We start from the raw sequence: 20,635 nt of genomic DNA, 5'->3' as shown, positions 1-20,635 counted from the left end.
ACAGCGGGCCACCACCACTCCACCAGCAGCCGAACGCACGGCTGGATCCCACGGAGCACCGGTCCGCGAGCACTGCACTGAGCCCGGCGACACAAGTCAAGCCACAGGAGTGCATCCACACACCCAAAAACAAAAACAAAAACAAAAACAAATAATACTGTATTTACTACTCCTAGAAGAAAATAATTGTACCACATTAACATTAATATTTGGGCTTAATATTTTGAAAACTGCGGCCCCGCAGTCCCCGCGCGCGGCCCTATAAAAAGGCGCGCGTCAGACGCGTCTCCAGCAGTCACTCACCGGCGCCACCAGTACCACCCCCACCCACCCCACCTCCTCCTACCTCTGCTCCTCCCCGCTCGGCAGCCATGGCGCGAGCCTCGAGCCTGTCGCTGCTGCTCGCGCTGGTGGTCGCGGCGGCGGCGACGTCGGCGGCCGGTGCCAGGGTGCGCGTGCACGCGGCCGGGAACGCGACGCTGGGCCAGCTCCGCGCGCGGCGGGGGCGGCGGGAGGCGCTCGAGAACGGCCTCGGCGGGACGCCGCAGATGGGGTGAGCACTTCCACTCACGCCGCCACCGTCCCAACTCCTCCTCTTGTCTTTTCCTCCTCGTCTTTTCGCCCGGTATAGTATAGCATGCATTCGATTCGATTCATATCCTCCGCCTCACGCTACGCTGCCGCCCAATCCGCACGAACAAAGCAAAAGTTTTATTGACATGAAAATATAGTAGTATCATCGCTCTGGAGTAGGAGTAGGGCTGACCGTAAAGAATCTGCGGTGGTGCGTGGTGAGAATGGTGGCTTTGGGGCGGGGAAAGGGACGTTCATATGCGGCTCGCTTGCGGAGGAAGCGAGAGGTGCATGGCCAAATCTCGGAGGCAGCGGCCACCGGGTCGTTAAGCCGCTCCCTCCGCTTTCATGATGGCTGGCCGGGGTTTGGACGCTTTTGTTAAAGCCACTTTGGCCACTTCCATTCCCGCACGCGATATTTCCAATTTCTGTCCCGCTTGGTAGCTACACGTACGGTATTTTCCTACGTACTGTGTTTTCCTTTTTTCTTACAATTTCTGTCCCCCCACGTACTTTCTTTTGGCTGGATATAGGATGAGATATTTGGCGGTAAGATGAGGGATTGAGCAACTGAGCGGAGTAAGATAAATGCTTGCTTGGGCAGTGGGCACGCACGTGCGCAGGCAGGCGCTGGGCGTTTCTCTCTGCTTCCCTCGTCCAGTCATATATACTCCTATAGATCTAAAGATTTTCTTTTGGCCAGCATTTATATTGGAACGAGCATGTAGGTGCTCCAGATTTCGCATGGATCCAACAGTGTTTGTTTCTGCTAGTACTATATATTGATCGGTGACTTCATCTGTAATGCAAAACCTGCAGTGATCTTCGTCTATAATTGAACGGAAAAGAACAAAAAACTGCGTAACAACCGAGGGGGGCCTGCGGCTGCGAGCAAAGCCCGCCCAAAGAAGAGGGGAAAAGATTTGACGACCCTCCCCTTTATCTATGCTTTCTTTTGCCTTTTTCTCTGTTGGCCTTTGTGCCTGTCCCCTGGCCTCTGTCCTCTCCTCGCGCTGCATGCACATAGCAGTATTTTAACTGTGCAACCTGAGCCGTACGGTACTGCCGTCCCGGTGCTGATGGGTCATCATCACGTACCCGGTCCGGCGAGTCGCCTACTCGGTCCTCTCTGTGTCGGTTGCTCAATACTACTAGTCAATACAGTAGTACCACATTGGCCTTCAAAAAAAAAAAAGTAGTACCACATTGGTCTAGAAGCAAATATGTCATGCGCAAGCATCGGCAATAATTTGACGTGGGTCGCGATTTTCCTTTGACAAGCCTCGTCATGATCGCCATTTTTCCAAGGACGTGCCTCGTCATGAGTCGCGACTTTCCTTTTGACCTATATATGTAGTTCGTCATGGGTCGCCATTTTATCCTCTAATTTAATCTGATTATTAAATTTAATCCTGACTGATGATGAAACATTTCGTGTGTTAGGTGGAACAGCTGGAACCACTTCTACTGCGGGATCAGCGAGGAGATCATCAGGGAGACAGGTACGTACGGGACGCTCGCTCCTTCCTTCCTTCCCACAACCACTCCAACCCAACCCAACCCCCGTTTCAAGCCTCAGGTCCTATGGTCCTACCTGCAATTGTGCACCTCCCTCCCTTTCCACTTGTTCAATGCACATTCGGCCCAATCACTGTGCTTTCCGACATGTCGTTATCAGTATCACGCCCAACGCTACTCTATAACTGTAGGTTAGCAAAACATTCAGCCCAATCACTGGATAACTCACCAGTACGCTTCATGGATTTTTGCTAAACTGCTGTTTATAGTACTCCCTCTCTTCACTTTTATAAGGCTATGTGGACGTTTCAGACGCTGTGCAAAACAGGACAATTTCACTTGTCTGAAACGACTTATAAAAATAAACGGAGGGAGTACCAGCGTTGGGCGTGATAATGACGTGTCGGTGACACTGACCCGGAGACCTGTTTATCAGGAAACAAGGAAAGATCCATGGAAAAGGCCAGCAGGCCCAATTAATCCCTCGCCAACAGACTAGATCCCTTTTGTCCGGCCGCGGGCACATCGGCCATTTGTGCGGTGCGGTGCGTCGTCGGTGCACCGAGAGTTTTTTGTGCCGATTCGGAGGCGTCCGCGTCGGCGTCGGCGCTGGGCGTTGCCCCCAAGAGCCCCAGGCCTCTCCCTCCCTCCTCACACACTGTCGGCCGGCACAGCCTACCCGTTGCTGTTGGTTGTTGTTAGTTGTTGCCAGTTACAGAGTAAGCATGTTACAGCTTGCAAGCAACAAGTTGCACCAACCATACAAGGGACACGACAGCCTCTGCGCATCGCCATATTCTCTCCTCCAAAACCTCTACCCAACCTTTATTCCTTGAGCCGGATGAGATCTGGGAATCACGGACGCCTTTTCTCCCTTTCAACGATTCAGAGATGCCTTTCGCCCTACATAAATCTGCATAAGAAAAACAGGCTAATGGAGCCATGCTTTAGTACTTTTGTAGGCTTTCTTATAGCCTAATCGGTCCAATCCAATCCAGCACTCGAGAATGGAAAGATTCCAAGCATGAAGCATGTTTCACGTCACAACTATACCCACCGAGAGTGGGGAGGAACACGCTCACATGCCACATGCCCTACAGACTTCTTTATTTCTGATGAAGCGTAAGATATGTAGACCCTTGTGCAGAATTCTGATGGGAATTACGTTCATGAGGGGTGATGAGGACCCATATCCACATTTAAGGCCAACCGATCAATCACGAAAGGGCGGCAGATCAGATTTTCCGGTCTTTGTGGTCCGATGGATAAACAAATCACTTGACCCTAGCGTCACAAACCACAAGGGTCTCTCTGCAATCTATCCACATATGACAGATGTACGTATCAGGATAGGGACTTTTGAGCTAACAAGTTGGGTCAGACAAGTTTTTTTTTTTTTAAGTTCTAACAAGAGCAGGCATGCACCTGCTCCCATGGTACAATTTGTACTGACCCCCATCGACACATAACTATGGTTAGTTTAGCGCTAGAACCACTGAGTCCCTAGAGTTGGGTTGTTGGTGCTGGACCAACGCCAACACCCCGTGATGATGTCCTTGTCTTTATTTACTGCAACAATAATGTCATGAAGAATTTGATATGCTGTCAAATTGTACTATCGTAATGACTGCGTCGTTGTTTTCCTTTCCTTCAGCTGATGCGTTGATCAACACCGGTCTGGCGCAATTGGGCTATAAATATGTTAACATCGGTATGGACTGCTCTCCGGACCATATTTCCCATGACATGTTGGACACAACTACTACAATAGAATATTTTTAACAGCATGTTTTACTCAAATGTATATCATGCCTCTTGTTTCAGATGATTGCTGGGCAGAATTAAACAGGGATTACCAGGTAAGGAGATGCACTTGAGCATTGCTAACCATCCCTATCATTTCAGTAATATTGCAACTGCGGAATTATGTTTTTACACAATCCAAGAAATTAAGTGCAAGAGACAACTGTAGTATGAAATTCAGCTAACCATCCCTATCTGTTCAGACAACTGTAGTATGAATTATTTCCAAGATAATATTAGAAGTTTTAGAAGCAGAAAATTATGCATATGGACACGATTTATAATATTATTTCTGTCAGTATCGATAATGTTCTATCACGATTTCTCAGGGTAACATGGTTCCAAACAAAAGAACATTCCCATCTGGCATCAAGGCGCTTGCAGATTATGTGCACGCGAAAGGGTTGAAACTCGGTATCTACAGTGATGCTGGGTATGCTAGCTATCCAATTCATCATAAAAATAACACTAATTTCTTCTTATACAGCAGCAACTAAACTCTTCACTAGCCCAAGAAAACTAGACTTTGTATGTATGATAAACTGGCAATAAACTGAAACGAACTGTCACCGCGTGTCGCAGGACGCAAACATGCAGTAACAAAATGCCAGGATCGCTCGATCACGAAGAGCAAGACGTGAAGACTTTTGCTTCTTGGGTATGGAATCTATATTCTGTTTACTGAATCGCATATACCCCTTGTAATTATTTACCTGACGGCTGGTGCCAAACCAAAACTGACACCATAAATTGATCTTGTAATTCTTACGTTCCAGGGAGTTGATTATCTGAAGTACGACAACTGCAATGATGCTGGCAGGAGTGTCCACGAAAGGTAGGGAGAACAATACCTCAAACTGTGGCATGACAAGTGCATTGAGTCTTATGTGTTAGATCGCAAAGTAAATTGCCATGTTTGATGCAGATACACTAGGATGAGCAACGCCATGAAGAAATACGGGCAGAACATCTTCTTCTCACTCTGCGAATGGTGAGTCTGCTCGTCATAGCATTTTAGGATGGAAAGGAGAAACATCAAGCATTGCTGATTCACTCTTGTGTGCTTTTGCTGTTTAGGGGAAACGAAAACCCTGCTACATGGGCACGTGGCATGGGCGGTAATAGCTGGAGGACAACTGGCGACATTGCTGACAACTGGGGCAGGTGCTGCTCATTTCATTAACTCTGGGATTTTGGCCAGGTATCTACTAGAATTAGCAGGACTGATCATGGTTACCTCGTTACTTCAGCATGACATCCCGCGCGGACCAGAATGACAAATGGGCCTCCTATGCTGGACCTGGTGGATGGAACGGTAAGAGTTTCAGACGAATCTGTCCCAGTGTTGCTGATTGCCCAATGATTTGTTAGCTTCGTTTGAACTGATCGATAGACGATGTTCTGCTCCAATCTCAGATCCTGATATGCTCGAAGTTGGAAATGGTGGGATGTCCGAAGCCGAGTACCGCTCGCACTTCAGCATCTGGGCACTTGCCAAGGTACCCATGACGTCCCATGTGCATTTAGTAATGCTGTTACAATTCTCAAAAAGAAATTCTGCATTTCCTCACTGCAATCCTGGTTCTGAGTTGTGTAGGCTCCTCTTCTGATCGGGTGCGACGTGCGCTCGATGAGCCCGCAGACAAAGACCATAATCAGCAATCAGGAGGTCATCGCTGTCAACCAAGGCAAGTATTCTCTTCCGCTTTTTTGCTCATGATACACCTTCTTCATATGGGATTTTCAGTGTACTCATACTACAGTCATCTGAACAGATAGCCTAGGCGTCCAGGGAAAGAAGGTGCAATCCGACGGTGGTTTGGAGGTATTGCTCAATTCAAATCTCTTAGTAGCGGCTTCCATGATGAGATTTCTTGAAACTGAAACTGGGGAGATATTTTTGTAGGTTTGGGCCGGCCCGCTCAGCGGCAACAGAAAGGCGGTGGTTCTATGGAACAGGCAGGGGTACCAGGCAACCATCACCGCACACTGGTCAAACGTCGGGCTTCCGGGGTCCGCGTCCGTCACCGCTCGTGATCTATGGGCGGTAAGCTTGCTTTCTTCAGAGCTCAGTGCTCATTCTTAACAATCCGTTACACATTCCAGGGTTTCATCATCACAACAACTTCCTACTTGTTGCGCAGCACTCGTCGTTCTCTGCTCAGGGGCAGCTATCTGCGTCAGTGGCGCCTCATGACTGCAAGATGTACATCCTGACACCAAAGTAACCGTAGGCGAAAGCATAGCAAGTCGATCCATCTAGTTCAGGGGGAAGGGTTTGCAAGGAAGGATCGATAGAGCTGAGACGAGGTGAATTGAGCAATGTGGCTTTGGTTGTATGACCTTAGAAATAAGCTGCAGCTGTATGTAAAGTGCCGTGGAAATGTCGGCGGCGCGTGTGTTTTCTGAAGTTTGCAAGTTGTAACGAAAGTTGCAGCAATAAAAATGGGTTTTCGTAGCGCCGTCTTTTGCATTGGGGCTTCTCTCTGAAATGAAATTCTTGGGCTCAGCCAACCGAATCTCTACCACTGAATGGCAGCAAAAAGGGTCGTTGCTATCTGTACCTGAACTGAGAAGAAGATTTCTTTGGTAAGTTCATAATACAGGTGGCAAATGTAAGATAAACTGGGAACAGGTGTGTAGATCAAAGCTGCTTGGTGGGTTAGGTGTGCTTCACCTCGCAAAGTTTGCCTCTGCTCTCCGGCTGCGGTGGATGTGGTTCGAATGGCAAGTCCTGGCCAAAGCCTTGGGTGGGTTTGGGAACCCCATGTGATAAGAACGACCGGAACATCTTCACTGCGACAACCAAGGTCATGGTGGGCAATGGCCTTTGGGCATCCTTCTGGGAATCGACCTGGCTTGATGGTTTGAGGCCGAAGGATGTGGCCCCAAAACTTTATGATATTTCCAGAAAGAAGATGTGTTCGGTTCAAAAGGCCTTGCATAATGGTTATTGGATCTCCCAGCTGGACATTTCTTCGGGTATCTCTATTGACCACATCTCCCAGTTTGCTGTCCTTTGGGAAAGGCTTTCCCACATTCAGCTAAACCCCGGCATGGAGGATTCGATCTCGTGGAAGTTCTCCAAAGATGGCCAGTACTCCGCGGCCATGGCCTACAGTGCCCAATTCCTTGGTCTGATGGACACGGACATGAACCAAATTGTCTGGAAGAACTGGGCTCCTCCCAAGTGCAAGTTCTTTACTTGGTTGGTCATCAACAACAGGATTTGGACAGCTGACAGGCTACAACGCCGTGGCTGGCCAAATTGTCACTTATGCCCGCTGTGCAAGCAAGTTCAAGAATCGGCGGCACACCTCCTTTTCCAGTGCAGGTTCACCGTCAGGGTGTGGGGCATGCTTAAAAGTTGGTTGGGGCTGCACGACATCCAACTTGCGGATTGGGCGCCTTTCGAGTCTGTTAAGGCTAGTGGAGACACAACGCCACGCATATGACCCAGTCGCGTCGCCCCCTGGTTTCGTTGATGTTGCTTGTCCCTTGGGAGATTTGGAAGAAGCGAAAGGCGCGGGTTTTCCATAATACCGCGGTCCCGGTAGGAGTGTAAATCGCCAAGATTAAAGATGAATGCTCGCTTTGGAGCCTTGCAAGCGCAAAGCATTTGTATAATATTATGCCGCCAGAGTAGTGGCCTGTAATCGGGCCTTTGGCCATCAACTCTAAACTCCTCTCTTATTCAATGAAAATGACAAATCGTTTGCCTAGTTTTAAAAAATAATAATACAGATTGCCGCGTAGAGATTTAAACAGGCAGAGCGCGCACGAGCATACCCAGGTCTAGCGAGGGCGGTGCGTGTGCCCGCACGCCGCCGGGAGCAAGTTCAACCAGGTGTCCCGCGACGGCCGTGCCACTGCCATGGACGAGACTCCGCTGGCGGTGGGCGTGGCGGCGCCGGTGGAAAGGCTCCTGCGTCCTGGCGGGAGGTCCTGTTGGACGCATTCTGCGTCAAGTAGATGCGGCTTCGCACAGAGCAGGTGATTGGCGGGCTTTGTGGGCCGCGACGCGCGTGTTTCGCTGTTTCTTTTGAGTTTACCGACGATTTATGGGAGTTCCTGGGCCGGCCCATGAAGGAAACAAATCGGTAGCTAAAAAGTAAGACGCCATAGGATGGGATCGAACACAGGATATCACGCAACAGATCAAGCGCTCTAAACGGTTGAGCTACCAAAGGTTATTGAACAAGAAGCGGCGTAAAATGTTTCAGAACCAACATCCAGCACAGATCCAACATATATTTAAAATTTCGAAAGCAATTGTTTCTCGAAAAAAACCTGAGTTGTTTAATGAACACAAATTTTTGAAAACTCAAACATTTTAAAAAACAGGAACATTTACTGAATTTCGGAATAAATTTGGAAAACATGAACATTTCCTGAAATTCCTGAACATATTTTAATTTGTGAACAAATTTTGGAACCTGAACATTTGTTGAATTTGTGGACATATTTAGAAAAGAGGAACAATTTTTCAGAGTTGCCAATTTATTTAAATTTTTGAACAAAGTTTAAAAACATGAAAGTTTTCTGAATTTGTGAACAATTTATGAAAATGGGAACAATTTTCAAATTTTGCGAATAATATCAAAAATGGAAAAAAATTTAATTCCTGAGCAATTTCTAATTTGTGAACAAAATTTTAAAATGTGAACATTTTTCGAATTTGTGAACAAATTTTAAAATATTTGTGTTTCGAACATTAAACAATTTTTGAAAACGGGAACATATTTTTGAAACCAAACATTTCTTAGTTTGTGAACAAAATTTAAAAAGGGAAACACTTTTTGAATTTAGAACATTTTTCAAAACTAGCGAATAATTTTTGAAATAGTAAACTTTTATGAAATTTCTGAACAAAAAATTGAAAATGGGATTTTTTTTAAAGATTGAACAAAATTTGGAAATTACATTTTTTAAAATATTGAACAATTTTTTAATTTGTGTACAAATTTAACAGCCAGATCAATTTTTTAAGTTTGTAAACAAAAATTGAAAACAGGCATAGTTTTTGAAACTTTGAACAAATTTTTGAAAAATGCAATCTTTTTTGAAATTTCTGTACAGTTTTGTGAAGGAAATAAACTTGAAAAAGAAAGAGAAAGGAAAAGGAAAGGAAATAAAAAGAAAATAGAAGAAATAGAAAAAAGAGAATGGGAAAACGAAAAAGAAGGAAAACGAAAAACGAAAAATTGAAGGGCGACGCTACGCATCCGCCGGCGGATTTAAAAAAAGGATCCGCCACCTTGTGGGCTGTCAGATATCGCACAATCTAATGAATATGCGTTGTCCTCTACTTTTGCAACAAAAGCCTTGTTGCAGAAACATCTGCAACAGAGATTGTGTTGTAGATTTTTTTGCAACAAATGTCACGTTACAGAAACATTTGCAACATAGATTGTGTTGCAGATTTTCTTGCAACAAAGGTCATGTTACAGAAACGTGTATATAACTTTTTAGCAGTAGAGATCATGTTGCAGAAAATTTTGTATATTTTTTTTTCTGAAACAAAAGTCATGCTGCAAAAAATTTATGCAACAAAGATGGCAGCATACAAGGCTCCAGCGGCGGCGTGCCTTGTAGAGGCAGGGGACGGCTGAAGTTGTGCAGTCCGTCGGTCGATGCTGCTCGATCTAGATGCGACAGCCGATTGAATCCGTGCGAGATGAGAGAGAGAGAGAGAGAGGGAGAGAGAGAGAGAGATGAGAAGGAAAAGAGGAAGGACGCGGGCGGCGGAGATCTTACTCGCTGGCGCCGCATGCGTCTATTGGCTGCTGTTGCGGAGACACGAGGGAATGGATTGGTCGAGAAACAAATTGCTCGGTGGGAGAAGGATAAGGGAAGAGTATCCTGTGATATGGGAGCATAGATGCTCCCATGATACGGACTTCTGGGCCCTCGGATCTTTAGATCCAACGGCATACGAAGAGCTGCTGTAGTTGTTGTACTTGCGCGCATTTTTCAAATCTTATGAGAGCTTTTTTGCGAAAAAGTGCATCATTTCACAGGAGCTCTTGATCTGAGATCCAACGACCGAGCTTGCACTTAGGTGCTCTCGGAGCACCAGATATTTTCCCGAAGGATAAGAGTGCCACCGCTGTTGTGAGCCCACGGACACGTGGCACAAACACGAGGTGACGGACACGATCGTTAATATCAGCCGGCTAAACTGAATAGTTTCCCAAAATTGAACACAATAGAAAGCCAAAAGATCGAAAAGGAGAGTACACCGAAAAAAATGATTCCCAAAAGACCGAAATGGACCGGCCCATGTTTGTCGCTCGCGTCGCTGCCCTATGCGGTAGCCCGATATTTTGCAGCAGCGAGCGGCGAATAGGGATTTCCCGTCCTGGCTGCCACGAAACCAACCTATCCGCCGCCAGACCTGGCCGATGGGCTTGGGCTAAACCTGCATGCTGTAACTCGAGCCCATGAACGGCCCCTTGGTAAATGGGGCAGCCCGGCGGCATGTGTATCCCGTTGGCCCACGTAGGATTCAAGCTATATCTATTGTGTTGTTTTTTTAGATGAGATCACTGACCACCCTTGCCGGGTGGTTCTATTGTGCTGTTTTGAGCCTATATATTCAGCCTATTAGTTAGGTTGTATAAAAATTTAACAAAAACAAGAAAATTAAATAGGCCGTGATGTGCCGGCATGCATGCCCAGCCTCGCGGCGAGGCACGAGCCTAAGAAGGCCATGTGCCGGCATGGTCCGAGTATATACGTGCCGAGCCAAGCTCGCCACGGATCGTCATGCTGGCTATTGTGTTGGCACACCAGGACCGGTCCATTTAGCCAGGTTTGTCCGCCACTCGCTCGAAATCATGGCCCATCAATTTAGAAGGACCCGGGACGAAGGCCGAGATGACAGAGTTAGAGCAATGTGGGCTCCCGCACTATGGATCGATGACTTGACACAAAGAAAGTGTCCCTTGCCAGTGCATCGCCGAGAGCTCCTCGTTAGCGCTCAAGGTGCTAGATTGCGCTGCAGCGTTTACGCGGAGGATCCATGGGTTGGCCCTGGTTACCACCTTGTTCTCTCGCATTGCCAGTTTTACTAACTTTCTGGAGGGTTCCTGGCCATCTTTTAGGAAACTTCGAGAATATTTTTGAATCTTTTTTTATTTCCTGGTTTTTAGGTTTGTGTTTAATTTTATCTTCTATTTTTCTTTACTTTTCGGAAAAATCATTCTATAAATTCATAAATTTATATAATATTCAAACAACTAATATTTCAAATACCATGAATTGCTTTCTATTTCAAAATTTACTCACGGATTTAATAAATGTTTAATATTTTTAAAACTTCACAATTTAAAAAATTCCATTTTTTAAATGGAATGTCATAAATAGTTCAAAATTTCACATGATGTTCACAAATTACAAAAGAAATGTTTGTACTTTAAAATTTTGTTTGGAAATTTGTGAACAATTATTTAATTCATGAACAATATTTGGATTCATGGATACTTTTAAAATTCGTTTTTCTCATTAGTGAACTTTTGTGAATTTAGCAAACATTTGAAGAAAAGTTAATGTTTCCAAAAGTTGTTCAGAATTTCAAAAAATGTTCCCATTTGCAAACTTTGATCATACATTAATGTTTTGGGGAATTTTAAAAAATGTTTGAAAGTTTCAAATGTTATTCATTTTTCAAAATGTTAACGTTTCAAATTTTGTTCACCAACTCAAAAAAATGAACATGGTTTCAAAACTTGTTTGGTGATTTTCAAAAATCAAAATTGTTTGGAATTTCAACAAATGCTCTATTTTCGGTATATGGTAGCAGTGAAGTACATCCTATTTTTCATGTCTCTCGGTTCAATCCTCAAATTCGAGATTATACTTTTGTGCTCTCTGACTTGCCACATGGGTTGCGCCTAGATCAGATAGGTAGTGTTTCTGTACTGATAGGCTCCCGACCAAGCAAGGGATGCGGCACACGATCATGTATTGGTCAAATGGATGACGATGTGGGAGACCATGTGTACCATGGCTAGGTGCAGGGAATACAATGTGCTCAGGGAGCACTACACTCAAGCAACAACATGGGGCCACAATGCATCTCTAGTGGGTGGTATTGTCTCACATGTTGTGTGTCACGAAACTGTAGGTGTTGGCGACGCTGAGCAAGAAATAGGGAAAGCAAGAAATAGGAAGGTCTAAATAGTTTATCGTGCGAGTGTGTGATATGTTGGTGGGACCACCACTTTTAGGATGCATGGGGTGTTGTCATACTTGTGACCTCTTCTTGATTTCCCCTTCATCCCCAAGACTCTCTTTCATTCGCCAATTCTTGCTGAGATTTCAAATTAGCTTGCTGTAGCTAACCCAACCATAGATTAGGTCATGATAAATAGACTGAAACAAGTTAGTTATGATGCTTAGTGTGTAGTATTATCCTCGTGAAAATGATTCTAATGTATATTTTGTTCCTTTTCATAGAAATTTTGATGCAAGTTCACATAGGGCAAAACTGAATACAAATGCATAAATTAATTAGCACATCTGGAATATTGATTTGTAGCATTTGAAATGCCCTACAATCTATAGTTTCTTTATATTCGTAGTTATTAAGCTCAATTTTGAAATTTCCTTTATTCTAAAACTCACACACAATGCAGTATTCACATCAATCCACATCATCTTAAGAAGAACACCAATTGGATTATATCAAGGTTCAATCAAGTCCATCGGATCTTGGCAGTTGAGCCCTATAAACAATCATATCATTGTGTAAAAAGTCACATGCATTGATGTAAGGATCTCTTGTTATAGAAAGACACGTCTCTTGGTAAATAAAGATGTTTCTTCGTGCATAAATATATTATAGAAAAGCTTGAGGAGAAGCGCAATAATGTTGCAGAAGCGCAATAATGTTAACATGTGCAAAATACACATTGTAACTATCTGGAGACTGGACAAAGGTTTATGGGTCAAATATTGCGCTTACATTAAACGGGCCCAAGTGGGCCGTCACGCGCCCAAACTGAAACTCGCGGCACTGAGCCCAGAGTCCGTTGTCTCGTCTTCCTCCGGGCGTCGCCCCTCCCCTATAAATTTCCTCTCTCCTCATGCTTCCTTTCTCAAGCTCGATCCTCCCCATCTCGCTGTGGTAGTTTGGTTCTCTTCCTGCAGAAGCGTTGAATCGATTCCTTGGTGCGCGGTGATTGCGGAGGGGAGCGAGATGGTAAAGAAGCGCAAGGCCTCCGGCGACGCTCCCGGGACGCCGCGGCCACCTGCACGGATGAGGGTCGCCACAACCGACGACGACGACGTGTATCCCAGGGACCCCCGGATCGGTGCAGGTGGGTTCCCTAGAAAATCTCAGGAGCAAGCACGCTGTTCTTCTTCTTCGTGATGTCCGCGTTTTCTTGGATTCTTGGTGTTACGAGTCCCGTTTCTTGGTTTCTTGCAGGCCTCGGGAGAGGCGGGGAGCGCATGAGGGTGGTGCCTCCGCCGCTGCCACCGCTGCAGTCTCTGCCGTCGCCAGGAGTGAACGCCAACCCGGCAGCCAACTTTGCGCAGCCAGCGCCGGGACAGATCGACTACATCGGTCGCCGTAAGTTTGCTTCCATTTCCCACTTGGTTTCTTGGCTTCAAATTGTTTCCTGGATTCCAGTTCGTTTCTTGGGTCTCCTTTCGTTTCTTGGAATGACATCTTTCTTCTTGATCCGAGAGCAGGGTTCGTGAATGGCCACTTAGAGATGTTTGATCGAGTAGCTGTCGGTCAGGAAGCGTCGTCCCCGGTTGAGCGAGCATCTGGCAGCGAGGAAACGTTGTCCTGGTCTGATGAAGCAGAAGCGCCGTCGTCCGAGAACGAGGAGGAGCTCCCTACGGCGGCAGCACATGCACAGGGGCAGCCACAGCCGCCCGCTGTTCAGCCCGCAGTGGCGGACGCGCAGGCGCAGCCACTGCCCAACGATGATCGGGCCGTGATCGCAGCGGCGGCGCCCGCGCCGGGAACAGCGGCCGCCGAGTACATTTGGTGCTCAGCTTGCCCGTTGCGGCCAGCGTCGGTGCGCCTGGTACCGGACATGCACATCTGCCACTGCGTGCCCTGCCACTTCGCCCTGTCCGGCAGGCCCAACTGCCCGGTTTGCGACGGTTGAGGTTTGCCCGTCCATCGCCCCGTCCATGCATATGCAGAGTAAGGAGTTGGCCAGTTCCCCGTTCTGGAGTCGATGCTACGTGCTACAGCCGCCTAGTGACGTTGTGCAATAATTGGTGTCACTTCTGAATCTTCTGATACTACGTAGCAGAAGATGTGTGAACTTGTGTTCAGGGCTTGAGGCAGGTTATTGCTGCAAAACTTATGGTGCTACTACCTATGTGCGTTGTTTTAGCCGATTCAATTTCTGGTTGATTCAATTTATGTTATCACTGTTTGTCAATTGGAGCTTGAATTCCTGTTTTGTTTATCAATGTCCCTGGTACAGCTAGTTAATTCTTACTCATTGCCAATAATCCAAGCCAACACTCCCGTGAAATGCTCCATTTTCTGCAGCTAATGGCATGTCTGCTCCACCCTTCTCCCAGTATTTTTAGCCACGTCTTAATCCTCTCACGCACGCCGAACGCGCGGCATACGGAGTGGCGAATCAGCAAGCGCACCGAGGAGTGAGATCAGATCATAGTACTCCGGCAAATATTCGCAGGACAAGCGCACATTGAACAAATTCAGTGTGCACATTGCGCGCGGCCGTGGGGCGACGTTGCTTTTGGGCCGGCCATCAACGCGGCTCGCTCGCTCCCGCTCACACACGACAGCTCGCCTTGCTCGCTTCATCTCTCCCTCGCTCGGGGAACTCCGGTCAACCGCCTGACCGACTGGCCATTGACTTTTGAATAAAAAAGACTGGAAAACGTAAAATTGGAGAAGTTTATGGATTTGAAAAAAGAAGTTCACGATTTTGCAAAAAGTTTGCGGGTTTGAAAAAAGTTCACGGATTTTCAAAAACAATTCATGAATTTGAAAAATGATCATGGGTTTGATTTTTTTTTCAAAAGTTCAAAAAAGAGTTTGTGAATTTTAAAAACATTGTTCAGTTTGTAAAAAATGGTTCATAAATTTGAATAGATTCATGTGTTCGAAAAAAGTTAATGAAAAAAGAACCAAACAAATGTTACATGGACCGGCGCATTCCCTACAATGTGCACTGGAGGGGTGTGCACCATTTGCAATTAAGCCTATAGGTGGCGCAGATGGCGCCAAATAGGGGAGGGCACTAACGAGCGGTTACCCCTTCGGGGATCTGTAGTGGTCATTTTTTATGATCTCGGAGCACGTCAAGTGATATGTCCAGTCATCGTCCCGTGTTATGTACTAGGTACTCCCTCTGGATTTCAGTTTTTTTAATTGTTCTGTACGTGTTTTGGGGCTTTAGTTGTTTTTTGTTTTTTTGGCTTATCAGTTTTTACCTGATTTTTTCTAGGTTTTAAAGAAGAAGACTTTTTTTTACGAAGCATATCTGTGTTTCTCGGAAAAATTATGCTTCTTTTCTTTTGCGAGGGAAGCTTCCGTGAGAAGTACAAATGTGTTTCTTGTGGAAACACATATTTGTTTTGTTAGAAGTATAATCTGCGCTTTCATGAGAAGTACAACCACGATAAACAAATTTATACCTCTACAAGAAGCAAATTTATGCTTCCATACAACTGTGCTTCTACTCGAAAAGAAAAAAACACAGTAAGTGGCACAACTTTGCTTCGCAAGCATAGCCTACGCTCCCAAGAAAAAGTGAAAACTACAACCGTTCTTTCGGGCTCTAGTTTTTTCTTCTGTTTTTTGGTATTCTTTTGTTTTTCATTAATCTTTATGACATGTGATCCATCATGGACCGCATGAATCCTAATCGATCTTAGGCCAACTCAAACGCACGACCCCAAACCAACACTTGTTTTGTTCGGATTTTATCCGTTTAGGTAATGACAATGGGACGACGTCTGACCCTTTTTCTAAATGCGTTAGCGGCGCACCCAACGCGCGACCGCATGTGGTCTGCCACGGCCGGCTGGAGGCCTTTTGACTATGCAATTACCAAATAATCCAAATAACCAAATAAATCAAACATTCCAAATAGTTTTACAAAACAAATAGTTCCACGTTCAAATAAAAACACAATAAATAGTTTTACAGCCCAATCAAAATTGTCTTGAATAGGCGGAAAAGAAAATGAACCAATACATCTACTGATTGCCAATGTAATTTCACATGTGCTCAACAAAGTCATCCTGAAGCTGCATATGAGTATGTCAATCACGTATTTTCATGATGAAATTGGGTGAAATATTCAAAGGTTGCCCGTTTTTGGTGCTCAGGCTCAACATTTCCACCTTGAAAATCAAACCCTTGGTTGTAGATGTTGTCATCACGCTCATCCTCCACGATCATGTTGTGCATGATCACACAAGCAGTCATCACCTTCCAAAACTTCTGATGTCCCATTTCAGTGCAGGGCTTTGAACGATACTCCATCGAGATTGAAGCACACCAAAAACACGCCCCACATCCTTGCTAGCACTCTCTTGCATTTGGAAAAATCTCCGTCTCTTCTCTCCTTGCGGATTGGTTATTGTCTTCACAAGAGTTGATCACTGAGAATAGATATCATCAGCTAGGTAGTATCCCTTGTTGTAATGGTGGCCATTGATATCAAAGTTGCCTCTGGGGAGTGGCATTCAGCAAGCCACGTGAACATTGGAGAACGTTGAAGCACGTTGATATCATTATGAGAACCAGCCACCATGGCCTTGTGGAAACTGTACATTGCCATGAGACATGTGGACTCACTCATACACACATACTCATCCACAAGATTGTCCGGAATTTTATATGCAAGCATGCGAATAGCCGCAGTGCATTTCTAGTAAGAGGAGAAGCCAAGCTTGCCAAGGGCATTGATACGTCTCCGACGTATCTATAATTTTTTTATAGTTCGATGCTATTATATTATCTGTTTTAGATGTTTTATATGCATTAATATGCTAGTTTATATTATTTTTGAGACTAATATATTAACCTAGAGCCCAGTGCCAGTTTCTATTTTTTCCTTATTTTGAGTTTTACAGAAAGGGAATATCAAATGGAATCCAAACGGAATAAAACTTTCGCGATGATTTTTATTGGACCAAAAGATACCCAGGAGACTTGGAGAGGAGGCCATAAGACTTACGGGGTGGCCACAAGCCCTAGGGGCGCGCCCCCTGGCTTGTGGGCCCCCCGTAGACCCTTCAACCCTAATCTTTGCTTCATAAATACCCAAATATTCCCCCAACATCAGAAGCATCCACGAAAAAAAAATCTGCCGCCGCAAGCCTCTGTTCCCGTGAGATCCCATCTTAGGGCCTTTTCTAGCACCCTGCAGGAGGGGGATTCGATCACGGAGGGCCTCTACATCAACAATGTCGCCCTTCCGATGAAGCGTGAGTAGTTTACCATGAATCTAAGGGTCCATATGTAACACCCACGATGCGGCTATATCTCCCACGTGTCGGAGTACGACTTAGAGGCATAACCGCATTGTAGGCATGTCGCAAGAGGGGTAATCTTTACACATCCCATGTACTGAATAAGAAAGAGGTACAGAGTTGGCTTACAATCACCACTTCACACAATACATGAATAAAGCATTACATCATCCGGATACAATCAAGGTCCGACTACGGAACCAAAATGGAAGAAGACCACCCCTAATGCTACAGATCCCCGATCGCCCCCAACTGGGCTCCACTACTGATCAACTGGAAATGAAACAACTCAATGGACACGATCTTCATTGAGCTCCTCCTTGAGCTCGGTTGCGTCACCTGCACGGTATCATCGGCACCTGCAAACTGGTTTTGGAAGTATCTGTGAGTCACGGGGACTCAGCAATCTCACACCCTCGCGATCAAGACTATTTACGCTTATGGGTAGGTAAAAGGTATGAGGTGGAGCTGCAGTAAGCACAAGCATATATGGTGGCTAACTTACGTAAAAGAGAGCGAGAAGAGAAGGCAAGGCACGGTCGTGAACTAGAAGTGACCAAGAAGTGATCCTGAAACTACTTACGTTCAAGCATAACTCCAACACCGTGTTCACTTCCCGGACCCCGCCGAGAAGAGACCATCACGGCTACACACGCGGTTGATGCATTTTAATTAAGTTAAGTGACAAATTTTCTACAACTGGACATTAACAAATTCCCATCTGCCCATAACCGCGGGCACGGCTTTCGAAAGTTCAAATCCTTGCAGGGGTGTCCCAACTTAGCCCATCACAAGCTCTCACGGTCAACAAAGGATATTCCTTCTCCCAAGACAATCCGATCAGACTCGGAATCCCGGTGACAAGACATCTCAACAATGGTAAAACTAAACCAGCAAAGCCGCCCGAATGTGCCGACAAATCCCGATAGGAGCTGCACATATCTCGTTCTTAGGGCACACTGGGATGAGCCAGACGTCGGGTAGGCCATTCCAGAGTTGCCCCTGGTGGCACCGGACATCGCCCAGTTTGGACCAACACTCAGAGGAGCACTAGCCCGGGGGTTTAAAATAAAGATGACCCTTGAGTCTGCAGAACCCAAGGGAAAAAGAGGCTAGGTGGCGAATGGTAAAACCAAGGTTGGGCCTTGCTGGAGGAGTTTTATTCAAGGCGAACTGTCAAGGGATTCCCATTATAACCCAACCGTGTAAGGAACGCAAACTCAAGGAACATAACACCGGTATGACGGAAACTAGGGCGGCAAGAGTGGAACAAAACACCAGGCATAAGGCCGAGCCTTCCACCCTTTACCAAGTATATAGATGCATTAAGTAAAATAAGAGATATTGTGATATCCCAACAAAATATCCAAGTTCCAACAAGGAACAAACTCCAATCTTCACCTGTAACTAACAACGCTATAAGAGGGGCTGAGCAAAGCGGTAACATAGCCAAACAACGGTTTGCTAGGACAAGGTGGGTTAGAGGCTTGACATGGCAATATGGGAGGCATGATAAGCAAGTGGTAGGTATCGCGGCATAGGCATAGCAAAAGAGCGAACATCTAGCAAGCAAAGATAGAAGTGATTTCGAGGGTATGGTCATCTTGCCTGCAAAGCTCTCCGAGTAGACGAAAGCTTGATCCTCGTAAACATACTCAACGGGCTCCTCGATCACGTACTCGTCTCCCGGCTCTACCCAAAGCAATAACACAAGCAAAGGGAGACACAATCAACCACGTGCAATGCACAAACAACATGATGCAAAACATGGCAATGATATGCGGGACGTGATATGCGGTGCATATGCATGCTTCGGAAAGGAAAGATTGAACCTGGCCTCAACTTGGCAAACCAAGAGTGCCGCTGGAAAGAGGAGTTGATTTCGGTCGAAATCGATATAAGGATCACCGGAATTGGATGCACGGTTTGCAAATGGCAAGTAAAACAATAATGGCACAAAGCTGCGATTAACAACACGAGGCCATCTAAATGCATCAAGAACAACAAGTTACAACACTCTAACATAGCAACAAAGCACAAGGCAGGGATCCACTCAAGATGCTTGACAAAAGATGAACACTGAGCTACGGCTAAATCACACAATAGCAGGTTCAAACAAGCATGGCAAAAGTGCAAAAGATAACATGTTACGGACTTAGTGAAAATATCAACAAGTCAGGAATTTAACATCAGGAAGCAATGTTTAGAGCAAGATAACAACATGCTATAGGAACATGTCATGGCAAAGCAAGGCATGGCATGAAGCTACTCAAAGCATACAACAAAAGTTCCTTACTGACCATAAGCCAAAAGGGATCAGAACATACAATGGCAACCATGTGAACATAGCAATTTTCGTTAACAGATTCAGACTTAGCAGAAAACTGGAACATGGCAAAACAGATATTAAGTAGGCATGTTTACAAGCTCGATGCACTCACCACAAGGCATTGCATGACAAACTAAGCATACACCCAACAAGTAGACATGGCATAGAAGCTAAACATGGCAAGAACAACTTCATAGCATGCATGGATCAACTACAACAACCTCGGCAAAATCGCTTAACATGTAAACAATCTGCCAGGAACATTTTATAGCAAAAGTAGAGCTCGATTGAGTCAAGCTAGGGTGCTCCATAATTGCAAACAAAGACATTGATGGATAGAGCACAACAATATCTACAAAACATCCTTACTGAACACGCTCAAAAGAGGCATGGATCACTCTGTAGCAACATGAATACAAGGCATAAAAATAACATCAGGAAAATGACTTAGAAGAATTCTAAGTCCCTGAAATCAACAACATTACTAGAGCTACTTTGCATGCTTGTCCCACTCCACAAAGTGCACAAAGAGACATGGCATAAATACTAGCATGTATCAGGCAAGAAAATGGAACTAACCAAGGGACAAACACCTACATAGCAAGCTTAGAATAAATCACACAAAATGCCAAAACAGTCTAATGATGCAAAAAGCCATGTTCATGAACTTGCTCAAATGCAAAAACCAAAGCTACCACTGGATTGGTGGGATTTTTCTACCCAAAAAACATATATAATATGTTGGGGTTGTTGTAGAAAAATCATCACAAATGCCTTAAGTTGAAAACTGCCTAAAAGGGAAACTGACCGAAATGGCATTTCCTTATTTGGAAACGTCCAGAAATGGACTTGCCCAATTTGGAAACGACCTAAACTAGAAAGACCCAAAATGGACAGATGCCCTTTAGGGTTAAAACCGGGGCGTGC

At 45.4% G+C, this 20,635-nt stretch overlaps 2 protein-coding genes across 2 annotated transcripts; both read left to right on the top strand.

Annotated features, from left to right (window-relative positions):
- Positions 1 to 297: 297 nt before the first annotated feature.
- Positions 298 to 6,352, top strand: LOC123046929 (alpha-galactosidase). Its single transcript, XM_044470385.1, has 15 exons — positions 298 to 553; positions 2,017 to 2,075; positions 3,746 to 3,802; positions 3,916 to 3,950; positions 4,224 to 4,327; positions 4,477 to 4,552; positions 4,671 to 4,729; positions 4,820 to 4,885; positions 4,972 to 5,058; positions 5,145 to 5,209; positions 5,311 to 5,393; positions 5,492 to 5,582; positions 5,670 to 5,719; positions 5,801 to 5,941; positions 6,039 to 6,352. The coding sequence occupies exons 1-15, from the start codon at positions 372 to 374 to the stop codon at positions 6,120 to 6,122; spliced, it is 1,239 nt and encodes a 412-aa protein (XP_044326320.1). The 5' UTR covers positions 298 to 371; the 3' UTR covers positions 6,123 to 6,352.
- A 6,660-nt stretch (positions 6,353 to 13,012) lies between these two features.
- LOC123120477 (uncharacterized) lies at positions 13,013 to 14,200 on the top strand. The gene is made up of 3 exons (XM_044540516.1): positions 13,013 to 13,217; positions 13,328 to 13,471; positions 13,594 to 14,200. Exons 1-3 carry the CDS (start codon positions 13,097 to 13,099, stop codon positions 14,019 to 14,021), a joined length of 693 nt encoding a protein of 230 aa, XP_044396451.1. The 5' UTR covers positions 13,013 to 13,096; the 3' UTR covers positions 14,022 to 14,200.
- Positions 14,201 to 20,635: the final 6,435 nt, after the last annotated feature.

Source organism: Triticum aestivum, chromosome 1A (assembly GCF_018294505.1).
Source record: "Triticum aestivum cultivar Chinese Spring chromosome 1A, IWGSC CS RefSeq v2.1, whole genome shotgun sequence".
Lineage (NCBI taxonomy): Eukaryota > Viridiplantae > Streptophyta > Magnoliopsida > Poales > Poaceae > Triticum > Triticum aestivum.
Note: the sequence above shows the minus strand (reverse complement) of the source record. Positions and strands in the feature narration are given on the sequence as shown.